At 38.0% G+C, this 22,872-nt stretch overlaps 1 protein-coding gene across 1 annotated transcript in view; it reads left to right on the top strand.

Annotated features, from left to right (window-relative positions):
* Positions 1-19,814, top strand: part of LOC134576738 (uncharacterized) — a 37,475-nt gene extending 17,661 nt beyond the window's left edge. Inside the window, exons 8-17 of the mRNA XM_063435453.1 lie at positions 168-242; positions 454-516; positions 9,446-9,518; positions 10,615-10,974; positions 15,492-15,785; positions 17,925-18,203; positions 18,649-18,754; positions 19,029-19,077; positions 19,339-19,413; positions 19,640-19,814. Of these exons, the coding sequence (XP_063291523.1) occupies positions 168-242; positions 454-516; positions 9,446-9,518; positions 10,615-10,974; positions 15,492-15,785; positions 17,925-18,203; positions 18,649-18,754; positions 19,029-19,077; positions 19,339-19,413; positions 19,640-19,729 (1,464 nt within the window). The 3' untranslated portion in view covers positions 19,730-19,814. The remainder of the gene's footprint in view (positions 1-167; positions 243-453; positions 517-9,445; positions 9,519-10,614; positions 10,975-15,491; positions 15,786-17,924; positions 18,204-18,648; positions 18,755-19,028; positions 19,078-19,338; positions 19,414-19,639) is intronic.
* The last annotated feature ends 3,058 nt before the right edge of the window (positions 19,815-22,872 follow it).

Below are 22,872 nucleotides of genomic sequence, written 5' to 3'. Positions count from 1 at the left end.
AAATATATATATAAATATATATATTAATCAAGGCCGTAATCAGATAGCTAGCAAAGTCAGTAATCCTGACAGTAAGCATAATTGCAAATTCCGATTAGATTATTTTTTCACAAAAATGTGTTTTAACTATAAAATAATCAAGTCAGTGTGATATTTCTTATTTCTAGGCTGCACAACCTGCTAATACCATATATACCGATCTTGAAAAGAAGAACATCAGCCCAGATTATTCAAATTTAAAGGTGACAAATTCAATTTTTTACATATTTATTCAAATATGTAGTGAAAATGTGAATATGTAAACGTAGAATACTTTGCTGTGTAGTCTAAAAGATACAACATACAATAAATCACACGAATGGTCCGGTAATGTTCTTGAGTTAAAAATATTTCTTGACCTTGATTTACATTTCTAAATAGACAAATAAATGTTTTATATTGTTGTGTTTGCAGCCTGAAAATCGCCACATTCCTCCTGAAGCCATGAAGATTGATGATGTTCGAGAATATGAAAATATATCTCATAAGATTTAAAATTTCAATGGTGAATTCAAGAAAATATGATTTATGATGAAATGAATATATATATATATATAAATGAAACAAATATAGCAGCATCATATTGCAGGAATCAAAAGTCAGTTAAAGACTTATTGCACAAAATGGATTCTATATATAAAATACAAATAACCGCAAATATATATATAGATATAAATACATATAATTACATTAGTATACACGTAGAATTTAAATACCTATAAATGCATATATATTAAAAACTATATTTAAATAATATTTTAACATAATTATGTAATTTGATTAATTAAAATTTGATTGACATGCCTGACAACACAGGGAGAAGGTGCAGAGAATTTAATTTGTAAGCACTATATTTGACCCTGTAACTCTCCCAGACACCATAAAACCTGTACATGGGGGGTACTATTTTACTCTGGAAACTTCGCTGAACTCAAATATTAGTGTTTCAAACTGGTAAATTGTATTACAACGATGAAAGTGATGTTTTTTGCCTTTTTGTACAAACGAACTGCACTTTTATGGACTATATTATTGTTGTAATATGTTACCACTATGTCCTTGTTTAAAGCAGTTATATTGATGTGTTTTTTTTGTTTTGTTCTTTCTTTTTTTTCTTTAAGTCAAATGCTATAAATTTTATAAATAAAAGTTGATGTTCTAACGTTAACAATTTTATGGTATACTATAATAATACCTCAGAAACGTAAATCCATACTGTTTATAGCCTAAACAAAAAAAAATTTGCTTGTTTTAACATGTACCTCTATGTCTAATTGTTTTAATGTGCTGGAGGATTGCCTTTGGGGGTACCTCACACGCTAATGTTATAAACTTACACACAACAAAAATAAAGAAATATAAAAAAAAAAAGAAATAACAACAATAAAAACTATAGCCTCTTGCATATTGAGTAGAACTTTCGTCCCATTCATGGGAAAACTTCACATGGATGGGAGGTTAGTGACATAGGGATTTTAGAGTCCACTGAGTCATGGAGGGGAACTCCACCAACTCCAAACGTAAATGCATTCCTGATTAGTGCCTACATGAGTCCAGCAATAGCCAACCACGGGATTAAGACCTCATGTCCACATTGATGCACACGATGGGCCTTGCTGAGCATGGATCGTTTGACAGAGCAGGTTGAACTTGTGAAGTTGGCCTCTCCGTGGAAGGACATGTAGCAATCAGTGTGCTTTGAGGTTGTATCAGCAGCAGCCCCTGCTTTCCACTGTTCACCATCTGACTTCAGTGATAATGAGCTAGCCATGGCGATCACCTGATCATCTGTCTCCTTGATGACACATGGTGTCTACATGGGCAAAACTCCACCAGGCGGCATTGGCCCACAGACCACAGCCAGGAGACTTTACCTTGGCATACAAAAGGAGTGGTGAATGTGGGAGCACACAGCTTCACCCAGAACTGGGCAGACAGTAAGTCAAAGGCCTGAAGAAACAGGTCATCACTGTTGGATGATCCATTTGGGCAGGACTGTAGAGCAGCAAGATATGGAGTGGCGACTATCTGAGGTGTCAGGTCAGCTTCTTGAGTTGCTGCCGGGCATAGTGTTGCTTGCATTAGGGCACAATAGTGTGCCAGTGGCACAGGGATAACTCCAAGTGGTCGAGGGGGGAAACAGGGCTTAAAAGTGGGTGATTCCCATACCATAACCTCTGCCTCGAGTACGTCTGCAGGCCACCAGAAAACCTTTCATGAGCTGTGCTCACTGGGTCAAACCAAGCAAGTCCAACACTCAGCAGGGTGTTCCTAATTGACAATAAACAGATTTGTGCCAAATAATGTAATGCTACTGTTTAGGCTTAATAAGTGGTTGTTCTAGAGGAGTTCTAGCTACATGCGACCATATTGGTCGGCTAGCGGACCCTTCCCCCAAATATTTATAATTGACTTATTTTCCACACAAAAAATATTCTGGGGATTCCACATTTACTACACTTTTCCTCTATTTCTAGCATGAATACAACTGTTTATACGAAGCAGAGTTAATTGACTGATACCAGAGTTATTTGCTAAAAAGTGAATTGTTGGATATTTGAAGTAGATTTAGAATTTTTGACCAACATAGCTAAAGGAAAAAACATAAGTTTGCTACATTTTTCATTCAGCTATTTTAAAATGTGAAATTATCTTTAAATTCAGTTAGTATACATTATTTGCTTTTCTATATGTTTTATTGAAAATACACAATTCTCAAACCTTGACCTTGATTTAACATTTTTAGATACATTTTTCAAATGATTTAATATTTTTGAATAAATTTTTTAAATGATTTATTTAAAAAAATGCATTAATATATTGATATTTTTTGTGATATTTATATATATTTTTAAATAATTTGCATGAGTATGACATACATTAAAGTTTCAGTATATATATAATAGTATTGTTTACTATTGTTCAGAATATTGAATATATATAGTCATTGCAATAATAGGTTTACTATGTATAATGCTTCTTTTTAAAGTGAGAACGGTATATAAATTATCTTAGATAAGCTATTCAATTAGACATTGTATATACATTGTATATAAGTTGTATATACAATTCCTTGAATTAAAAATAAGGTAAAGTAAATATATCTAAACAAACTTTACCCCTCTAAGGACACATAACAGAAATATACCGTCATTATTCCATTTTATTTCTGAAGTTGTGTCCTTAAGGGGTTATAGAAATTTAGGTAATAGATTATGTTATACAGGTAGGTGGAATTGTGTTAAATAAGTTTGCTAAAGTAATCTAATATGTATGTATATATTTTATGTATATTCACTATTTATTACGTTAAAGTAAGTCTGTATTTGTTTTAATTGAGATGAGATAACGATATGTGTTATTTGATCGTATTTGTTTTGGTTGCAGTATAGGACATAAAGGGAAGTACTGTCACGTCTGTTCCTGGCTGCGGATCATTCTGGTAATGGCTTCTGGTATCCAGTACTCTTGTTACAATTCTTGTTTAGTATTTCTTGGTTTTTGGTTTTCTATTCTGTGTCTGGTTTTCTTTATGCTGGGTTTCTGGGTTCATTCTTGTACTCCACCCCTGGATTTCCCAGTCTCTTGGATTCATTTAAATGTTTGTTTTATTTGCCACACCCGTTTGTTTTCCATCATTCATTTATGTTTCAGAGTTCCTGCAGGCAGCTGCTCACTGCTTCTGCCCTTTATTGCCGGTAAGTGCTATATATGTGTTCTGTGGTTATTTTAGTATTCATTAGGCAGTGTAGGACCTGCCAGTTATGGGGTACATTGGTGTTGTTGGCAGGCTTATGCAATGTATGATCATATAATGTGACTGAATCCCCATGATTTACATATATAGTGCTTAGTTATGTCTCCTCTTGTTTTGCCTGTTATATCTTGTCTTGTTTTATTTTGTAATCCATGTACAGTCTTGTCCTGCCCCTGTTTAGTTAATGTTTCCTTATGTCTTGTGTACATGTTCTGGGTTCTGCTTTCTGTCCTGCTCCAGTTCTGGGTTCTGTTAGTTATGTCTTGTTTTAGTTTGTGTGCCCAGTCCATGTTCAGTCCTGTCCAGTCATGCCCATGTTTAGTTAATGTTCCCTTATGTATTGTGTACATGTTCTGGGTTTAGCTTCCTATCCTTCTCTGGTTCTGGGTTCTGCTAGTTATGTCTTGTTTTCGTGTTTGGTGCCTGTTCTAGCCTTGTCTTGTTTCTAGTACTGGATACACTCTTGCTGCAGAGCCTTCCTATTCAGCTCCTGGGAGGTCTGCTTGTTTCCTAGCTCCTAGTTCCTGGGATCCGCAGAAGCTGAATCAGGGTTCTGGTTGTGGCTGCACAAACGCTGGTGCTCAACACCAGGGGGCGTGCGGTTACCCCGCACCAGACCCTGCTAATCCACCTCTACGCTGTGACTCCTACTCTGAACATCAGGCATACTGGGTCTCGGTCCTCGCTTCGCTGCCTGGACAGACTCAGGGGTCCCGGTCCACGCACCGCCGTCCGGACCGCCACCCTTACAAGAACAGTGTGGATAATGTGGATGTGTATGTTTTGGTAGTATGTTGTTAATTAGTATAAGATATCTTATCAGTCAGGGTTTTAATTATTATAATGAAATGTAATAACATTTGACATAACTAATAGATAAATGTATATAGTAATTAAAAGTAGAGATAAAATAACTTGTATATATAGTGTTATCTGAAGGCTTTTAAAAATAATTCCTGTCCCTTTCATATTCTTCTCGTTTACAGGGCTCCTCTCATATTCCCTTCATTCTTCTTTTTTCCTTCAGCCCTCTTTTAAGGATAACTTCATGGTTAGGGTGGAACTGTAAGTGAGTGATCTCTTCCATCTTCCTAACTTTACTAGTTTAAGGAGTTGATAAATATAATATTAGGAAGAGGAAGAAGGAAGGAAAAAAAAAGGTCTCGACCTAACATACCTTTCTTCGCAATTAATGTTATCCATGGAGTGCCATAGATTTGTGTATTTCATGTGTAATCAATAATATATATTTTATATATGATATATATTTTTTAATTTTAATATTTTGACAAAATCCGAAAATATTATCCAAAAGTATTAAAACATTTGAAAAGTTTATGCAACAATATTAAATCAAAGTCTATACGGTCTCAATTTAACAAGCTTTCCAAATGACACAATAGAAGAACATTAACAATATCTTATCTAGAAATAATTCCATAGACTTTAACAGTGATGTCTGTAGGTGCAAATCACTCGAAACGTTTTTCTAACTATATTGAATTAATTTGAAATCTTATTAAATCGAGGCCTTTTTTATCAAAGGCAGAAATCATTTTTACCAATCATTTTTGCTTTATTGCATTTACTTCTGTAAACTGTTTGACGAAACCATTGACTCTGAAGGATGGGTAAATATGAGAATCTGACACGTTTCGTTTAAATCTTTTTTTTTCTGCTGTCTTTTACAAGTAGACCTCATCTACAAAAACAAAACAACAGTACAGTCGTTATTGTACAACCTTTTACAAGTAGACCTCATCCACAAAAACAAAACAGCAGTACAGTCATTATTGTACAACCTTTTCAGTAATCAGATATTATTTAGTAAACAGTAATGTCACATATTTACTTGTAGGTAATTTGATGTGTGAGGAAATCGTGTGATGGGATATTTAAAGGATATTGCTACATTTGCTCGTGTACTTCCTTTAATTAGATACTTTCAATCAACAAGCAACAAAGGCTCGTAAGTAAGTAATGTCTCTGTGTATTTATTTTAAATTTAATTTTAAATTAGCAACTTGACACATTATTAATGTGACATATTCTGAGTGTTGTATATTCCACAGTATCTGTGCTATTTGTTAAAAATGAAGTCAATATTCATGGAGATGTAACCTCCTGACGGTTTCTATAGCTAATTTGTTTTTATATACATTGTTCTAGTCAGATTGTGAAACATTTATACAGAGGTTTTTATTTTTAAAGAGGAACAAGGTCTAAAACTGAAGATATGACTTAGGTAAATGTTCCATGATCCTAAGCTTGTCTAAATTCTGTATAAAAATGATTAAAGAACATTATATCACAAAGATTTGCAGTGCCATAGTCATAGATCTCTGTAGGAAGAAGTGCTAAAAGCAAGTATGGAATGAAAAGTTAGTTGGCACTAAATGATATCAGACTATTTAACATATTCAGTTGTAAGCAGGGGCAAACTGACCCTTCATCACTCAGACAGAGTTAAGAATTGGGGCTCCTCCGAACAGTTCAATTTCCATGGTTGTTTGCTAATGATGGCTGCTGCGCAAGGTGGAGTCCATTTTAATCCTGGAAAGTGCCCAGCCCAGCATTGCCCCAGTGAGTTCTGGTCAGGGTTGGCCTTAGGGGTATGCTAGCTGTGTGGCCGCACAGAGGGCTATGCCAGCAAGGGCGCCAGCAGGCCGACACATCTTGCAAAAGGTCAGCACCAGTATCTGATACTGTTGTCCCTAATAAAAAGTGAATTCATTTTTTACTCAATATTTTGCCGGATATTAATTAAAAATTACTCCCTGGTGGTCAGGTGAAATATTGCACGGTTTGCAGCCCTGGCTGATACACTTCATAAAATCCTCTCCTTTGCGGTTCAGGTGCTCATTGATAAGCACGGACTTTGAATCTCCTTGGCTGCGCTCTGACTCATCAATGAGTGCCAGAACCACGAGGGAGAGGATTTTATGAAGTGTATCAGCAGGGACTGCAGACTGTGCGATATACCACCGGACCACCAGGGAGACCACATGAGACACACAGCCAGTACTGGACCAACCAGGATATTAATAGAGAAAGGCAGACAGTGCCACAGCCATGCTCCTTTCCAAATGTGCACCGCAAGAGGGTGAGCTACACCCAGAGAGAAGGTGTGTATTCCCCTCTACTTTCTGACCACGATGTTGATAGAACTAGTAGAACACACTATAACCAGATCCATCACTCATTCTCTACAATAGTGAGGCTGCTAAGAGATGTAGTTTGACAAAAGCAATGCCACTAGTTTACCTTTACCAGAGAGGGATAAATATGTGTAAGTCTCAGAAAAGTATGTGTTCTTTTATAAACTTCTCAAAGATCAGTAGAAAAAGAGGGCCGGGTCCAAAATGAAATCCTGACCTATCTATATACTCAAATGAAGAAGGAGTTTCTCCATCAACCTAAAGATGGAAACCCTTGTGTCCAGCACTGGACTTGGTGCTTCTATTGCAGGGTCCAGCGCTGAGACTAGAATTCTATATAACCCAGGCCTGGCATGGGACCATTAGAGTTAGGAAACAAGGTGGGATGGATTAGAGTTCTGTCTTTCCTTATCTCTTAGTATATAATCAAGCTCCCTGCTTTATTGGATTCCTGCTGTTCAGCTTATGTTCTCCGGTATTATCACAGTTGTAAAGCATCTGCTTGAAGGAACACTCCATGGAACGTTTATTTTTCCAATTTAGTAGATACCCTCTGAATTGAGAAGCCTCTGTGTTGGAGCTGTATGGACTTGGCTTGCCTATGCAGGGGGTGACTTCAGCAAAACGTTATAAAAGTGCTGATTTATGAAATATATGCCAAATATGACAGTCTCCAGACACATTAGGAACTTGAAGTGATAATGTGATTAGCAAGCTGAAGTGATTTATGTGTACTGAGTGTTTCTTTAAGAAACCTCTATTACTAATATTTACTGTAATTTAATTTTGCTGGGTCCTTTTGAACTTTTAAAAGATGATTACTTTGCAATTTTTTTGGTTTTTTTTATAGCGGAGGTTTTAAAAATGGAAAATTTTAATATACAAATCGTTGTATACATGAGTGTCTGTGGCTGCTGTCAATTGTCTACAGTACATTCACCACAAGTGTCACACAGACACACACACACACACACACGCACACACACACCACACATTATTATAAGATGTGTTACTATGGAGCTCTGTAATACAAAATTTACATTCCCAGAAAACACTTCACCACTAGGGAATCGCATGCACCACTTCCCTGCAAGGTAACACCGGGGGAAGGAGGCAATGAATGTTTTCCTTTGTTTTTGTTTTTTAAATGTATTAAATGAAAATGCCCCTACACACTCACATGATATTCCATGTAAACACAGTGCACACTCTGTACACTCACACACTAAAGACCCAATACCCACATACACAGTACACTCACTATACACATACACTTTACCTCTATACACATATACTACACCCCCTATAAACATACACACTCCTAATAACAACAAACAATACACATATACATGCACTGCAGCCCCTGAACCTCCCATACACACAGACATTAAAGTCCCTACTGACACACACTGTTTTTCAGCAAGCTTTCTCAACGCTTAGTTTTGGGGTTAATAAGAGTGGGAGGTTTTAAATAATGAAGGTATTAGGTGAGAGGATGTGGTCAGTGAGGAGAGCTGTGAAGATTTTTGCAGAGAGCGCCTAAATTCTAAGGTTGGCCCTGGTTCTGGTGTTTAGAGTATTGCCTTTTGTAGCTATCCTTAAAGAATTAAACAGTGATCTGAAAGCTCTCTGATTCAGACCCTCACTTACTTAGTTCATGAGTCATAGAGAGGAATTGTGGAAAGTGAAAAAAATATTTTTGCTTGAAGGACCACTATAGGCACCCAGACCACTAAAGCTCAATGAAGTGGTCTGGGTGCCAGGTCCATCTAGGGTTAACCCTGCAGCTGTAAACATAGCAGTTTCAGAGAAACTGCTGTTTACACAAGGGTTAATCCAGTCTCTAGTGGCTGTCCCATTGACAGCCGCTAGAGGCGCTTCCGCACTTCTCACTGTGAAAATCACAGTGAGAAGACACTGACGTCCATAGGAAAGAATTGAGAAATGCTTTCCTATGGACTGTTTGAATGCGTGGGTGGCTCTTGCCGCGCATGCGCATTCGGCACTGATGTCGGCAGAGGGAGGAGAGTTCCCCAGCACCGAGGGAGCCCAACGCTGGAGAAAGGTAAGTGTTTAACCCCTTCAACCTAGCGGGAGTGGGACCCTGAGGGTGGGGGGGACCTAAAGACCCTATAGTGCCAGAAAAACAAGTTGTTTTTTTCCTGGCACTATAGTGGTCCTTTAAGATATCTGTGTGGTCAGCCTTGCTAAATTCTATCTTTTAAAACGTTATAGCGGTAAATAGGGGTACTAGCAGTTACAATGTGAAAGTGGCAGTTTCCTAATTCGGCACTGTAAAATCATTTTTAAAAAAACCTAAAAAAAAAAACCTGACAAATTGATACATTAATTTGCTGAAACTATGTTTAGTTTAATTCTACACAATTCAATGACATGTATAGCATAAACAAATTCCTTACAAATGTCCTTTGAAAAATTATTAATATTTCACATATTAATTTATTTTTTGTTTTAGGTTACAGAAAAGTAGAAACCCACAGAAAATTGGTGGCACTGTAAATTTTATGACACAATGAAGATTTTCCTCCTGATCATTCTTCAAGGTATAATACATTTTTATCATGTAACTGTTACATATATTATAACTTCTTTACTGTAAATACATTATTTCTAGGTGTCCTGGCTATTTTTTATTTTTTTTTTGTGATTGTTGCACATGAAATGCAGAGTTGTGGAAATAAAATAAAAGAGATATAGTTGATTAGTTGCATAGTTTTACAAACAAGGGCTATCAGACCAAACCAATATTAACATAATAACAAATGTTAAACCTGTGGCCAGAAAGGTATGTTGGCATAAAAAAGTCAGCTTGACCAACATATAGATTACAGAGGCTTCCTGGATTGAATGTCAGACCTGTAATTGAGTCAGCAGTTAGCCGGAGCCCCTGCCTTGTAGAGACTTCTCATTAAGAAGTCCGTGATTGGACAGACACAGAAAGTCTGGGTGGGGTTAGAAGGGGAGGACTTGCAAAGGCAGCAGTCAAGAAACTTGTAGCTTTAACTAGATGTGTTTATATATATATCCCCAATGAAAAATGGCATAATGAAATGCATGCATGCTATTATTGGTGGTGTACCTACTAAATGGAATTTTATTTTTAAATTTAAAAACGTAGAGTGTCTATTTAATTATTTGTTTTAGCTATAGCCCAGTAGATCTTCTATTAGGGCAGGGGTTCCCAACCGAGTCCTCAAGTACCCCCCTACCAGTCCAGGATTTAGGGGTTACCCAGTGGTGTCTAAAGTGTTTTTTTTTTCTTCTAAAAATACCTTAAACACAACTGGGTAATCCCTAAATCCTGGACTGGTAGGAGGTACATAAGGACTGGGTTGGGAACCACTGTATAAGGGTATCTGCCTGGGAGGTTCCACTCCTACACTAGATATAGCCCAGAAAAAAAAGAAATACAGAGTTTACTATAATAATTTCTATAAATGTATGTTTTTAAAATACCTTTATCTAGAAATGTTGCTTGTTACACTTAAGAAAGTGCATGCTTTTGGTACTCAATATTTGTATGTTCCACTGGAATTGTATTTACATTATTGTTTTAGGATTTTTGTTAGGTTATGGGTTGCATTGATATCTGCCTTTTTTCATGGAATGTTTGGCATAATCTTCATTTTCTTTTTTAAGTTTTAGATTCCTCTGGCCAACAATGGATTTTTTCTTTCCCTTCACGGATGGTAGCGCTGATTGGTTCTTGTGTTGAGATTCCCTGCCGGTTTGTTAAACCCAGTAATTATACATCTTATGATATTGTATGGTATCGCTATGAGAGAATTAACGATACAGTGATTTTTAAAAGCAACGGAATATCAGAAACAATTGCATCTTACAGAGGACGCACATCGTTGGCGAAAAATGCTAAGAACAAGTGCTCCCTCAGGATAAATAGCGTGACATGGGACGATTCAGCTCGGTTTTACCCAGGAATAGATAAAAAAATTAATGCATATAGAATTCAAAAAAAGTTTATAAAACTTCAAACCACAGGTATAATAAATGTCTTCTCATTAGTACATTTTGTTAAATATAGAGTATTATGTATAGAAGTGTGATCATAGCTTATCAGCACAGAATTACCGATATTGCTCCAGTGATTGCTGCTTTGAAGAATTACCTCGGTATTAGTAACCCATGGGGTATAAGTTATCAAATCGGTTGTTCACTAAAATGAGAATCGTTCAAATTTCTAATTTAAGGCCAATGTAGCTGAACTGGAAGCATTGTGGACTAGGAGATTGTTTCCAGTTCAACTAACTTTGTTTTAAATTTGAATTTCCCTTTGAATTCCAAACAATATTCACTTTGGTTTATAACGCTGAAAGTGTTTATTCTTTTTTTTAATTTGTAAAAAAATGTAAAGTGGATTTTTCCTGCTGGTGTAACTGGTTTATATGTTGATTTTACTATTTTTTATTTCTTCTGACCACTTTGATAAATCTCCCCAATAGACCAAAATAGCACATGTTTGCAGACATGCTAGAATTTTTTTTTTTTCTGTGAAAAATATCAAAACATACAAGCTCAAGGTGCCCCAGCAGCAATCCTCAGGCATATTATCATGCATAACAGTTAGAGTAATTGATAAAAACATGCACATTTTTTGATATAACAACAACATTGTCAAGCTAAGCTTCCATGGCTAGTCATAAAGAAGAGATTACACTAAGGCAGGGATAGACAACCTACATCCCCCATAATGTTCTGACACCCATAATGCTGACAAAGCATCATGGGAGGTGTAGTCCAAAACATCTGGGGTGCTGAAGGTTGCTTATGCCTGCACTAAGGTATCAGCAAAATAACTACTAATGAGAAATCAAAGTAGAGTGTACTGGGGAAGCTATGGCAATGCGTAGTAAGCAATAATAATAGTGTTATAAGAATAACGGGAGTACTGAGAGTCATAGGGTCAATCATGTCTAAGCAATGAAAAGGAGAAAAAGTAGTGAAACTCAGAAAGACACGAGCGATCCAGAAATAAAAATTGTGTGAGACCACTGGATCACAACGCTCTGTCCTGGCATCACACTTTAGTATAAAGAAACCCAGCATGTGAGTAAGGTCTCGGGCGGGCAAAAGACATAAAGAAGAAGTAAACTAAACATAAGAGCCAACATTAAAACAATTGAGTAAGCAAATCAGGTCATCTCAAATATCAGGTTTGTCATGTTACACGGTATCCGCTGTCATCCATGTAAAACTCAGGCTGCGGGCATGGTACCAGGGTTATTCGATCCCGCAAGCGGCAGAAGTAGAGCATGTGTAAGGAAGTTCATATAATGACCCATGCAGTGGTTCAGAGGTGAGGCACTCTCTATGCACCAGGCATGTTCTAAATTCTGCACCAGGATCTGTTCTAGATCCTGGTTCACGTATCTTCTCCCCACAAGCCTTTGATCTGAGCACAGTCCAGCCTAACCGCCCCACATATGTTTTGTCGGGCAGCATATAGGACCTGATTCTGAAGTCTGCAACCTGGCATCCGCAAATCACTATCTGTGGACGTGAGCGGAATACATGAGGGTCTCTCTTGCTGGTCCGCAGCCCAGGTATGTAGCGGTTCACAAGTACCTTTGGCTGTGCTGCTGTTCTTGAGGCATTCGCCTCCGCGTTCACACCGTCAACTGCATTGGAGTCTCACCCAGCATGGCTCATCTGAATGTTGGTTTGTTGCGGGTAAGTGTGGTGCGGTGCCGCAGCGACCGGCCACTGTGTTCTGTGGTGGGCTCCGACAGGTGGGGCAGGGGGTGGGAGCGGACGGCTATGTGGGTCCAGAACACACTGCACACTTCATTGAATCTAGCTTCAAAGCAATGCCTTCAGTCTAGGCTTTCCAGCCTTGCTTGTTGCAGTAAGGGCATTGGTATGGCGGCCATATTGGACATGCCACGTGTTCCTAGGCGCCGTATATTTAAGGCTATTCAAGTCGTCAGTGTGTCCAGTGGGGACCGGGATAACCCCCGCCGGTCCAGGGGTGGGGGAGGTGAACAGGGCTTCTGTGGCTGCTCTTTGGAATGCTTGGTCCTAGGCAGGAGATCTGCTGCCTCCCTCAGCTGTCGGGTCTGCAATCTCAGCAGGCCGCATGACCAGCTGGCAGAATATTGTGGCAATAGTATACATTTTGGGAATCTTAGTGTCCCTGTCGATGGAGGTATCTGTTAGTTTGTTTTTGAGGGCTTCTGCCGCAAATTTTATTGATTTTAGTAGTCTTATAGCTGGTAGCTTACAGGAGCTTGCAGGAGCTCCCAGAGAACACGTCTGGCATATTTGCAAGTCAGGCCCCGTCCCTCATTAGAAAATGTTTTTAGTCAACATGTTACCCAGTATATTCATTCTAGCTCTTATTCTTGATGCTGACTTAAGGTTGCACTTCCATATTCTACTCAAGACATTTGCATGCAGTCTTTTACAAGAGTAGTACTTGAAAGTTTACATATGAACTACACAGTTATAGGAAGAAAAAGAAGGGGGTAGATGTGGATGTGTTATTTTCTGTAAGATTATTTATTTTTGTACGTTTCTAAGAAAAGGTTTTTGTAACGTGAGTCAGAAAAATTAGTTGTTATCGTGAATGGGGGAGCAAGAGCACTAAGTGGACCCAGGACATACCTAACTCTTGTGGCTGTCTGAGTGACATTATAATTCTCTGTTTATTGTGTTTACATTGCTGAGGCATCGTGTACAGTCTAAGTGGGGGTATGGCTGTGGTTGCAAGGTAAAATAAAACAATGACTCAAGGTTAATAAAGCACATGTCACATTTATAAACAAAGGTTAATATTATGCTCCAAATGTATTAAAAAATATGTTGTTATAATACGATTTAGAAAAAAAACATTACGGTTAGATATGGGATGATGTTTGGGAAGGGCTTAAGGACCAGTTTGCACACCATAATTATGTCATTGAAATGAAGTGACCGGGACCTCCTGGCACCATAATAACTTAATTTCAGCTTAAGGTCCTGCTATTTGGCCACCTAACAATGCCTTTTGTGGTGGAATGGCGTAAAAGAGTGGTGGAAGAGTAAGAATGGGGACTTTCATAAGAAGTGTTCATGAGTCAGTCAGTAATTAAAAGTGAAGGATATACCTGGATGCAAGAATAAGGCAGTTTAGTTCTCTTAAAATATCCTATTGATTGATAATGCAGTCAATAGAAAACTAGCCACAATTTGTGTAACATATTAAAATAAATATTATTGTATGATGGTTGTATGATGAGTCTCTATGTGTATTATATTCTGGTTCATACACTGATCTGTCACACCATTAAAACCACTAGCCTAATATCATGTAGGTTACACTAATGCTGCCAAAACAGTTCTGATGCATTGAGGCATGACCTCTGACAGTGTCCGTGGTATATGGCACCAAGACATTAGCAGCAGATCCTTTAAGTCCTGCAAGTTGCTAGATGGGCCATCCATGGATTAGATGTGTTGTTTCAGCACATCCCACAGATGCTCAATTGAATTGAGATCCGGGAAATTTGGAGGTCAGGGCACCACATTTAACTATTTTCAAGTTCATCAAACCATTCCTGAACAATTTTTGCTGAAAGAGTCCGCTGCCATCAGGGAACACCATTACCATAAAACGATGAATGTGGTCTGTAGCAATCTCTAGGTAGGTGGTACATGTCAAAGTAGCATCCACACGAATGCCAGGACCCAAGATTTCCAATCAGAACATTGCCCAGAGCATAACACCACCATGCCATCCCGCCTTATTACCATAGAGCATCCTGTCATCTCTTCCCCAGGTAAACACACATCTACAGATTATCGACCTGATCAAAAAGAAAATGTGATTCAACATACCAGACAACATTCTTTAATTGCTCAATGGTCCAGTTTTGATGCACACATCCCCATTGAAGGGACTTTTAGTGGTGGGCAGGGATCTTCATGGGCACTCTGACCAGTCTATGACTACGCAGCCCCATACACAGCAAACTGTAATGCATTGTGTATTCTGATACCTTTCTGTCATCAGTATGCCAGCATTATGTGTTTCAGCAATTGGAGCTACAGTAGCTATTTTGTGTGATTGGATGAGACGGGCTTGCCTTCATTCCACAAATCAGTCAATGAGCCTTGTGTGCCAATTACCCTTATGCCAGTTCACCGGCTGCACCGCTTTTGGAAAGTAATAACCACAGCATACCGGGAACACCCCACAAGACTTGCTGTATTGGAGGTGCTCTGACCAAATCATCTAGCCCTTGTCAAAGTCACTCTTTTTGCTTGCTCATTTTTCCTGCATCCAAAACATGAAATTCAAGAACTGACTGTTGTCTTGCAACCTGATATATCCCACCCCTAGACATTTTAACAATATATTCAATTTTATTCACATCACCAGTCAGTGATTTTAATGTTGTGACTGATCAGTATATGTTAAAGTAAATACACTTTTTCAGTGCATATCCTGGATTTGCCTTTTTTTTTTCTCTAATCCAGAAGTATTCCAGAAGAGTAATTGTGTTTATGCATCTTTTCAGCTGTTCCCAATGTACTAGATTTTAAAGAGCCTGGAGACATGACAGAAGGAAAGCCTGTCAATATCACCTGCTCAGTGGAGCACACTTGTATCTCGGATCCACCGAGACTTTGGTGGAACAAGCCTGGTCTGTATAACAATACATATCATACCGAACTGAAAGATGGAGTTTGGAAAACTAAGCTAGTGCAAATGTATATTCCATCGTATCAAGATCATGGGACATTCCTTCAGTGCACAGTTGCACATCCTAATGGGCAAATAATGGAAAAAAATGCTTTACTCCAGATTGAATGTAGGTAATATGTGTGGGATGTCATCAATACTTTAAACAGTAAATTAGTAATAAGCGTATTAAAGACTGTAGCAGAAATATATGTGACAAGAATTAAAATTTGGTCTTTGTGCTGCACTGTGTCACAGTATGTCCATGAATCTATTAGTGTAGAGCTCCTAGACCTTGTATAAAGAAAATATTATATTAATGAACTCAGCACTCAGAGGACGGAGTTACTGCTTGGAAGGTATCATTGTGTGCAGCTTTGACCCTTAAAGGGACACTCTAACTTTTTGGATGTAAACACGAGTTCCTAATGTTGTATTGCTCCTAAATATATAGAGTTTATAGACTACTTCCATAACAAGTAAAATACATAGTTTTACATTAAGGAACACTATAGTGTCAGAAATACAAACATGTATTCCTTACACTGCAGGTCGTAATAGCCATTTAGGTTACCTTGGCTCTCCTTGTCCATTGTTAAAAAAGTGATCTTACTCACCATTTTCTAGTGTCACACTGGTTTCCTTGAAACTGCCTTTGCTCCTGCTCCGCACATTGGCTGAAATCAATAAACCTTTTGATCTCAGCCAATCCAAAGCTTTCTCATAGGAATGTGCTGGGAGGCTACTGTGCCTAAATGGCAAAATGCAGCTCTGTGCCAATCAGCATCTCCTCATAGAGATGCATTAACACAATCAATCTCTATGAGGAACATTCAGCACCACACCGGGTGTGGAGACGCTGAACATCAGTGCTGCACACTGTGCAGCACTGACCCAGGACGTACCTAACTCTAGTGGCTGTCTGAGTGACATTATAATTCTCTGTTTATTGTGTTTACATTGCTGAGGCATCATGTACAGTCTATTTGCTCCAGGGCCATTGCATTAAGCTGTATAGAGTGTCACTTTCAATCAGCCCATTTCTATTATTGTTATGTTGGTAATGTAGGTGGGGAGACAGAATGATACACTATAGCTGTATATTAGTTTCAGAAGAGGGGATAAATTCATGGGACCAGGAGCAAACGCTAATTGTTGCCTCGAATTAGTATTCTAAACAATCTCAACAAAGACATGTCTGATGTAATAGCTTTGAAGAGTGTCTGCCACACCACACAAACAGTTTTTTTACTGCATCGTGTTACATCACTCATTCTAAAGAATAGAATTTGAAAATACATTAAAATTAAAGGCTTACGTATGTGTATGTATATTTACATTACCTGATCTGATTTACATTGCATGATCTGATTAGATGTGCATTGTCTGTTACATAGTACCATGATGGGGTGCACTCACTGGACTTCTAATGCTGTTAAATGTTTTATTTTATTTGTTGCTTAAAGGACCACTATAGTGCCAGGAAAACATACTCGTTTTCCTGGCACTATAGGGTCTCTAGGTGCCCACTACCCTCAGGGCCCCCCTCCCGCCAGGCTCTAGGGGGTGTAAGGGGTTAAATCTTACCTGTTTTCCCCCACCGGGCTCCCTCAGCACGGGGAACTCTCCTCCTCCTTTTCGCCATCATCGGCTAAATGCGCATGCGCGCCAAGAGCCGCACGCACATTCAGCCAGCCCATAGGAAAGCATTCTCAATGCTTTCCTATGGATGCTGGCGTCTTCTCACTGTGAAAATCACAGTGAGAAGCCCGGAAGCGCCTCTAGCGGCTGTCAATGAGACAGCCACTAGAGGCTGGATTAACCCATATGTAAACAAAGCAGTTTCTCTGAAACTGCTATGTTTACAGCAGAAAGGGTTAATCTTAGATGGACCTGGCACCCAGACCACTTCATTAAGCTGAAGTGGTCTGGGTGCCTATAGTGGTCCTTTAAACACAACATGCTCCATCTGATAATATATATACAAACTGAGTGCTATGAATGGAAGTGAGATCACAGTTTATTCCTATGTAAAAAGGTGGATGTGATTTAAAAATTATTTGATCTCTAAATTATTTCATTAGATGCTGCCAAAAGAGTTACAATTATACCTGGGAAAATATGCTCCATCGTGATACTATACATGCAATCTGAATTACAGAGTGCTATGTATGGAAATGAGTTCACAGCTTATTCTTATGTAAAATGTTGTAGTTCTGGATGTGTGCTATGAAAAATATTTTAATTAATTTGGTCCTTAAATTATTAGATGCTGCCAAAGGAGTTACGATTGTACCTGGGAAAAACAAGTTCAGTAAAGGAGATACTATGGAACTGATTTGTGATTTCTTGACCTGTAATCCGGAACCAAGCCACTATACGTGGTATCTGAACAGTTCTCTTCTAATGAATGAAATCGAGAAAATCCTGATTATGCATGACATCACCTCAAAGTTATCTGGGAATTATACCTGCGCGGTTCACAATGAAATCGGAATATCCTTGTCTAGTCATGCTGTTATCATCACTGATAATGATACTGAATCAAGTAAGTGTGTTTTCACAGAATTCACAATTCGAAATACAATGAAAAATAGCAAATATCACCTTTTGGCAACGGTCTACAGAGATTTTGTTTATTTTTTGTTATTTTATTCATTTAGGTGAAGGCATTATGAGTCAATGTATAATGATGGAACTTTTTAAACTATGAGATCATGTACCTTTTTCAAGTAAGCTAAAATTCTATCACTTAGAAATGAGTTTAGGAATATTTTTGCTAAATTACAGGTTGACTACTGACTTTAAAATAAAATTACTGATTTAGAAATGTTTTCCAGGCAACTTGCTTGGGTCTAAATTTGGCAACTTTTTTTTCACCACACCATGGTCCACTTAATGTATTCTAAGTATTTAATCTATTTTACATTTATATTTATACTGTCGTAAGTTATTTATTTTCCACTTAACCTATTTGTACATTTATTCTTCAGTTCCTGAGAACGACTCTACATCCTACACACTGAATCCTACAATAATTATTGTGCCTGGAATAATATGTATGCTTCTCTTTCTACTGATTGGCTTCTTTTGTTGGAGGTAAAGTGTCTGATCCAGAGCATACAGTGGGCAGTCCAACCCAGGGGAGAGGCAGGAGCAGGTGGAGAGGATGGGTTGGGTGAAATCTCACACCAGCACACAGTCACTCACTGGTTGTAGCATATTGGAGTGGGTCGTGGCAGGGGCTATGTATGTCCCTCTACCTACTTACTCAATGAGGATTAGATTGTGGTACTGCCACATACGTGGAGGGGAAGGGAACATAACACTATCGTTTTTTTTTCTTTTTTATTGAATATTACCTCTTCCACAGGTCTAGAAAGTTTCAAAAGGTGTTATGCTGTATGACCAATCAAGCAGAGGTTAGTAATAACTTTTAACATGTTACATAAAAAATACAAAAGCATAATGATAGTTATAGGTGTGTGTGCGAGTGTGTGTGTCTGGTGTTAGTGTTCATCGATCACTAACCTCATTGGTCATTTACTGCAAGATAATCCAGCACGCTTTCTAACTTGGATCAGTTTCCAAACCAAAACCACCAGAGTGTTTGCCATCATGATTAAAATGGGTTCCTAACTTGTTTTTAATTATTAATGTAATTTTTCTGTTAACATTTTTAGGATGCCAAACCTTCTGATGCTGTATATGCTGATCTTCAGATGAAAAATATCTGCACAGAATATGATGAATTAAAGGTAACACCATAGCACTTATTATCCATGTATTAGAAATATGTAAATGGTAATGATTTAAATGTCAATAATTGTAATACTAATCTATTTCGAAAGGTAAAAAGGAATTATTGAAATAAGACAAATCTAGCAAAGTTCTTTCATTTTGGACAAACTGCATGACCTTTTAAATCATATCTCATCTATGAACATCTAATGCTTTTGATTATTTATTTGTTTTCTTTTGTAGCTACACAAAGAGAAGATTCATCCCCATATTCCCGTTAAAGAAAATATTTATGAGTTAACACATTATGAAAATGTTTCAACAGAGAATTAAAATTGTCTTGGTCAATCAAAGCGAACAAACATATTTAGTGAACTTAAAAAAACAAAACCACAAGATTTGTTTTTGAATTGTTCATTATTTGGGGCACATATTATGATTATGTATTAGTGCTTGAGTTTTTAAAAGTCAAGCTTAAAACAAATACATTTTAATAATATAACAATCATAGAGCAGCAGGTTATTACAACATGTATTGGGATTTATAAAACATACAGTTTATTTGTCAAGTTATTACCACCAGGGAATCAATACAATGTCCTGGGAATATAAGGTTTTAAACAAAAGATGAGTTACATAGTTACGTAGCTGAAAAGAGACTTGTGTCCATCAAGTTCAGCCCTCCTCACATATGTTTTGCTGTTGATCCAAAAGAAGGCAAAAAAACTAGTCTGAAGCGCTTTCATTTTTGCAAAAAAATTAGGAAAAAATTCCTTCTTGACCCCAAAATAGCAGTCAGATGTCTCATTGGATCAAGCAGCTATTACCCCACTAATTAGAAATTTATATTCCTGTATGTTATGTTTTTGCAAGTATTTAACCAATTGCAGTTTAAACATCTGTATAGACTCTGACAAAACCACCTCTTCAGGCAGAGAATTCCATATCCTTATAGCTCTCACTGTAAAAAAAACCTTTTCTTTGCCTCAGATGAAATCTCCTTTCTTCCAGCCTAAATGTGTGACCTCGTGTCCTATATATAGCCATGTTTATGAATAGATTTCAAGATAAAGGTTTGTACTGGCCCCGAATATATTTGTATAATGTTATCATATCCCCTCTCAGGTGCCGTTTTTCCAAACTAAAGAGATTTAATTTATTTAACCTTTCTTTGTAACTAAAATGCTCCATTCCTTTTATCAATTTTGTAGCTCGTCTCTGCACTTTTTCTAGTGCCATGATATCTTTCTTTAGAACAGGTGCCCAAAATAGCACAGCATATACAAGGTGTGGTCTTACCAGCGATTTAAAAGAGGCAAAACTATATTTTCATCCCCAGAATTTATGCCCCTATTTATACATGACAAAATCTTACTGGCCTTAGCAACTGCAGATTGACATTGCATATTGCTACCTAATTTGTTGTCAATAACAATTCCCAAATCCTTCTCATGTGTGGTTATTCCTAATTCACTACCATTTAGGGTGTAAATTGCTTGTCCATTCTTGACCCAGAAGTGCATAACTTTGCATTTCTGTACAGTAAATTTATTCTGCCATTTAAGTGCCCAGTCCCCCAATCTATCCAAATCCCTCTGCAGCAAAGCAATATCCTGCTCACATTTTATTACTTTACAAAGTTTTGTGTCATCTACAAACACTGATACATGGCTTTCAATGCCCATTTCAAGATCATGTTGCCAATGTTCTACCCAACAACAAGAATATTCATCTAGACCAATTTCTTTTAGTTTGAAGACTAACCTATTGTGAGGAACCGTATCAAATGCCTTGGCAAAATCCAAGTAGATCACATCCACTGCAACACCCTGATCTATACTTCTACTTACTTCTTCGTAGAATGCAATTAGGTTAGTTTGACATGACATATGTTTCATAAAACCATGCTGATTATTGCTTATAACAAAGTTCTTCCCAATTAATTCCTGAATATTATCCCTTAATAGCCCTTCAAATTTTTTCCCAGTCACAGAAGTTAAGTTCACAGGTCTAGTAATATGTTGAATTTCTACTAATATATACCTTTATCATTCATAACCTAGGGAATTCGGCAGAACATCACCAAACATACTATAGTAAGGATTTCTTTGTTCGTGGCATATATTCATAGAAATCTTTTCTAACTAAAGAAGTCTTTACTAAAAGGCAGTTGTTCTAGACTGTAGAAAGAGTGCTTTTTGGGTGCATTTAAATGTGAGAATTCATTAATTATGCAAACCAGAGTAATAACAATGGGTAGCTCTGATGGTTTATTAAATGGGGACCTGTGCATCTACTATGTGGTGCATTTCTTCTGTGGTGAGACTCCCTTGATGAGCTGGGGGAATGAGTATTCTTTTTTAAAGAATTTGAAACAAAATATAATGTAATGTTGGCTCTAAATGAATCCATTGGTGTTGTTTATGTGATTCTGCATAGATTAACAGAGCACTTTATCACAGTCACGACTTCTGTAACATAAGTCCACTTTTGGGACATGAGTAGCACAAGTCCACTGTCAGGACCTGGGTAGCACAAGTCTATTATCAGGACCTGGGTAGCACAAGGCTAGTATCAGGACCTGAGTAGCACAAGTCCACTGTCAGGACCTGGGTAGCACAAGTCCACTGAAAGGACCTGGGTAGCACAAGTCCACTGTCAGGACCTGGGTAGCACAAGTCTATTATCAGGACCTGGGTAGCACAAGGCTAGTATCAGGACCTGAGTAGCACAAGTCCACTGTCAGGACCTGGGTAGCACAAGTCCACTGAAAGGACCTGGGTAGCACAAGTCCACTGTCAGGACCTGAGTAGCACAAGTCCACTGTCAGGACCTGGGTAGCACAAGTCCACTGTCAGGACCTGGGTAGTACAAGTCTACTATCGGGACCTGGGTAACACAAGTCTAGTATCAGGACCTGGGTAGCACAAGTCCACTGTCAGGACCTGGGTAGCACAATTCCACTGTCAGGACCTGGGTAGCACAAGTCCACTGTCAGGATCTGCAGTTACATGTTTGCAGAGATGGAACAGAGTTCCAAGAAGGTTCACATTCTTTGAAATCAGCACTAACAAGCAAGACATGTAATGGTAGGTAACTGCTAGTTGCAGCAAAGTGCAGGTTTCTCCATCTCTAAAATATAATAAAAGTCTTGAGATTCTGCAGCCATTGTCCAAAAAAAAAAAAGAAAGTTGAGTGCATTGAGGCTAATATTGTTTGAGAGAGAATCATGATCAAGCCTGGTATGAAGGTTGGTTGAGAAGGGAATATTTCTAGGCCAGACAAAGCAGAAGTTAGATCATAGGAGAAAAGATACAAATCCAGAAAATACTGGTTGTGGTTTTACGGTATTGCGCACACCTGTGTGTGAGCCTGGCTGCCATGACTGCAAGACATGTTCTGTGAGAGTGCCCAGCTGATGAGGGAAAAATTATGGCTCTTGGGTGACTACTGAAATTAAATATACCTCCAGTTGA

Source organism: Pelobates fuscus, chromosome 11 (genome assembly GCF_036172605.1).
Source record: "Pelobates fuscus isolate aPelFus1 chromosome 11, aPelFus1.pri, whole genome shotgun sequence".
Taxonomy (NCBI): domain Eukaryota; kingdom Metazoa; phylum Chordata; class Amphibia; order Anura; family Pelobatidae; genus Pelobates; species Pelobates fuscus.
The sequence above is the reverse complement of the archived record's forward strand: the minus strand, read 5'-3'. Positions and strand labels throughout refer to the sequence as shown.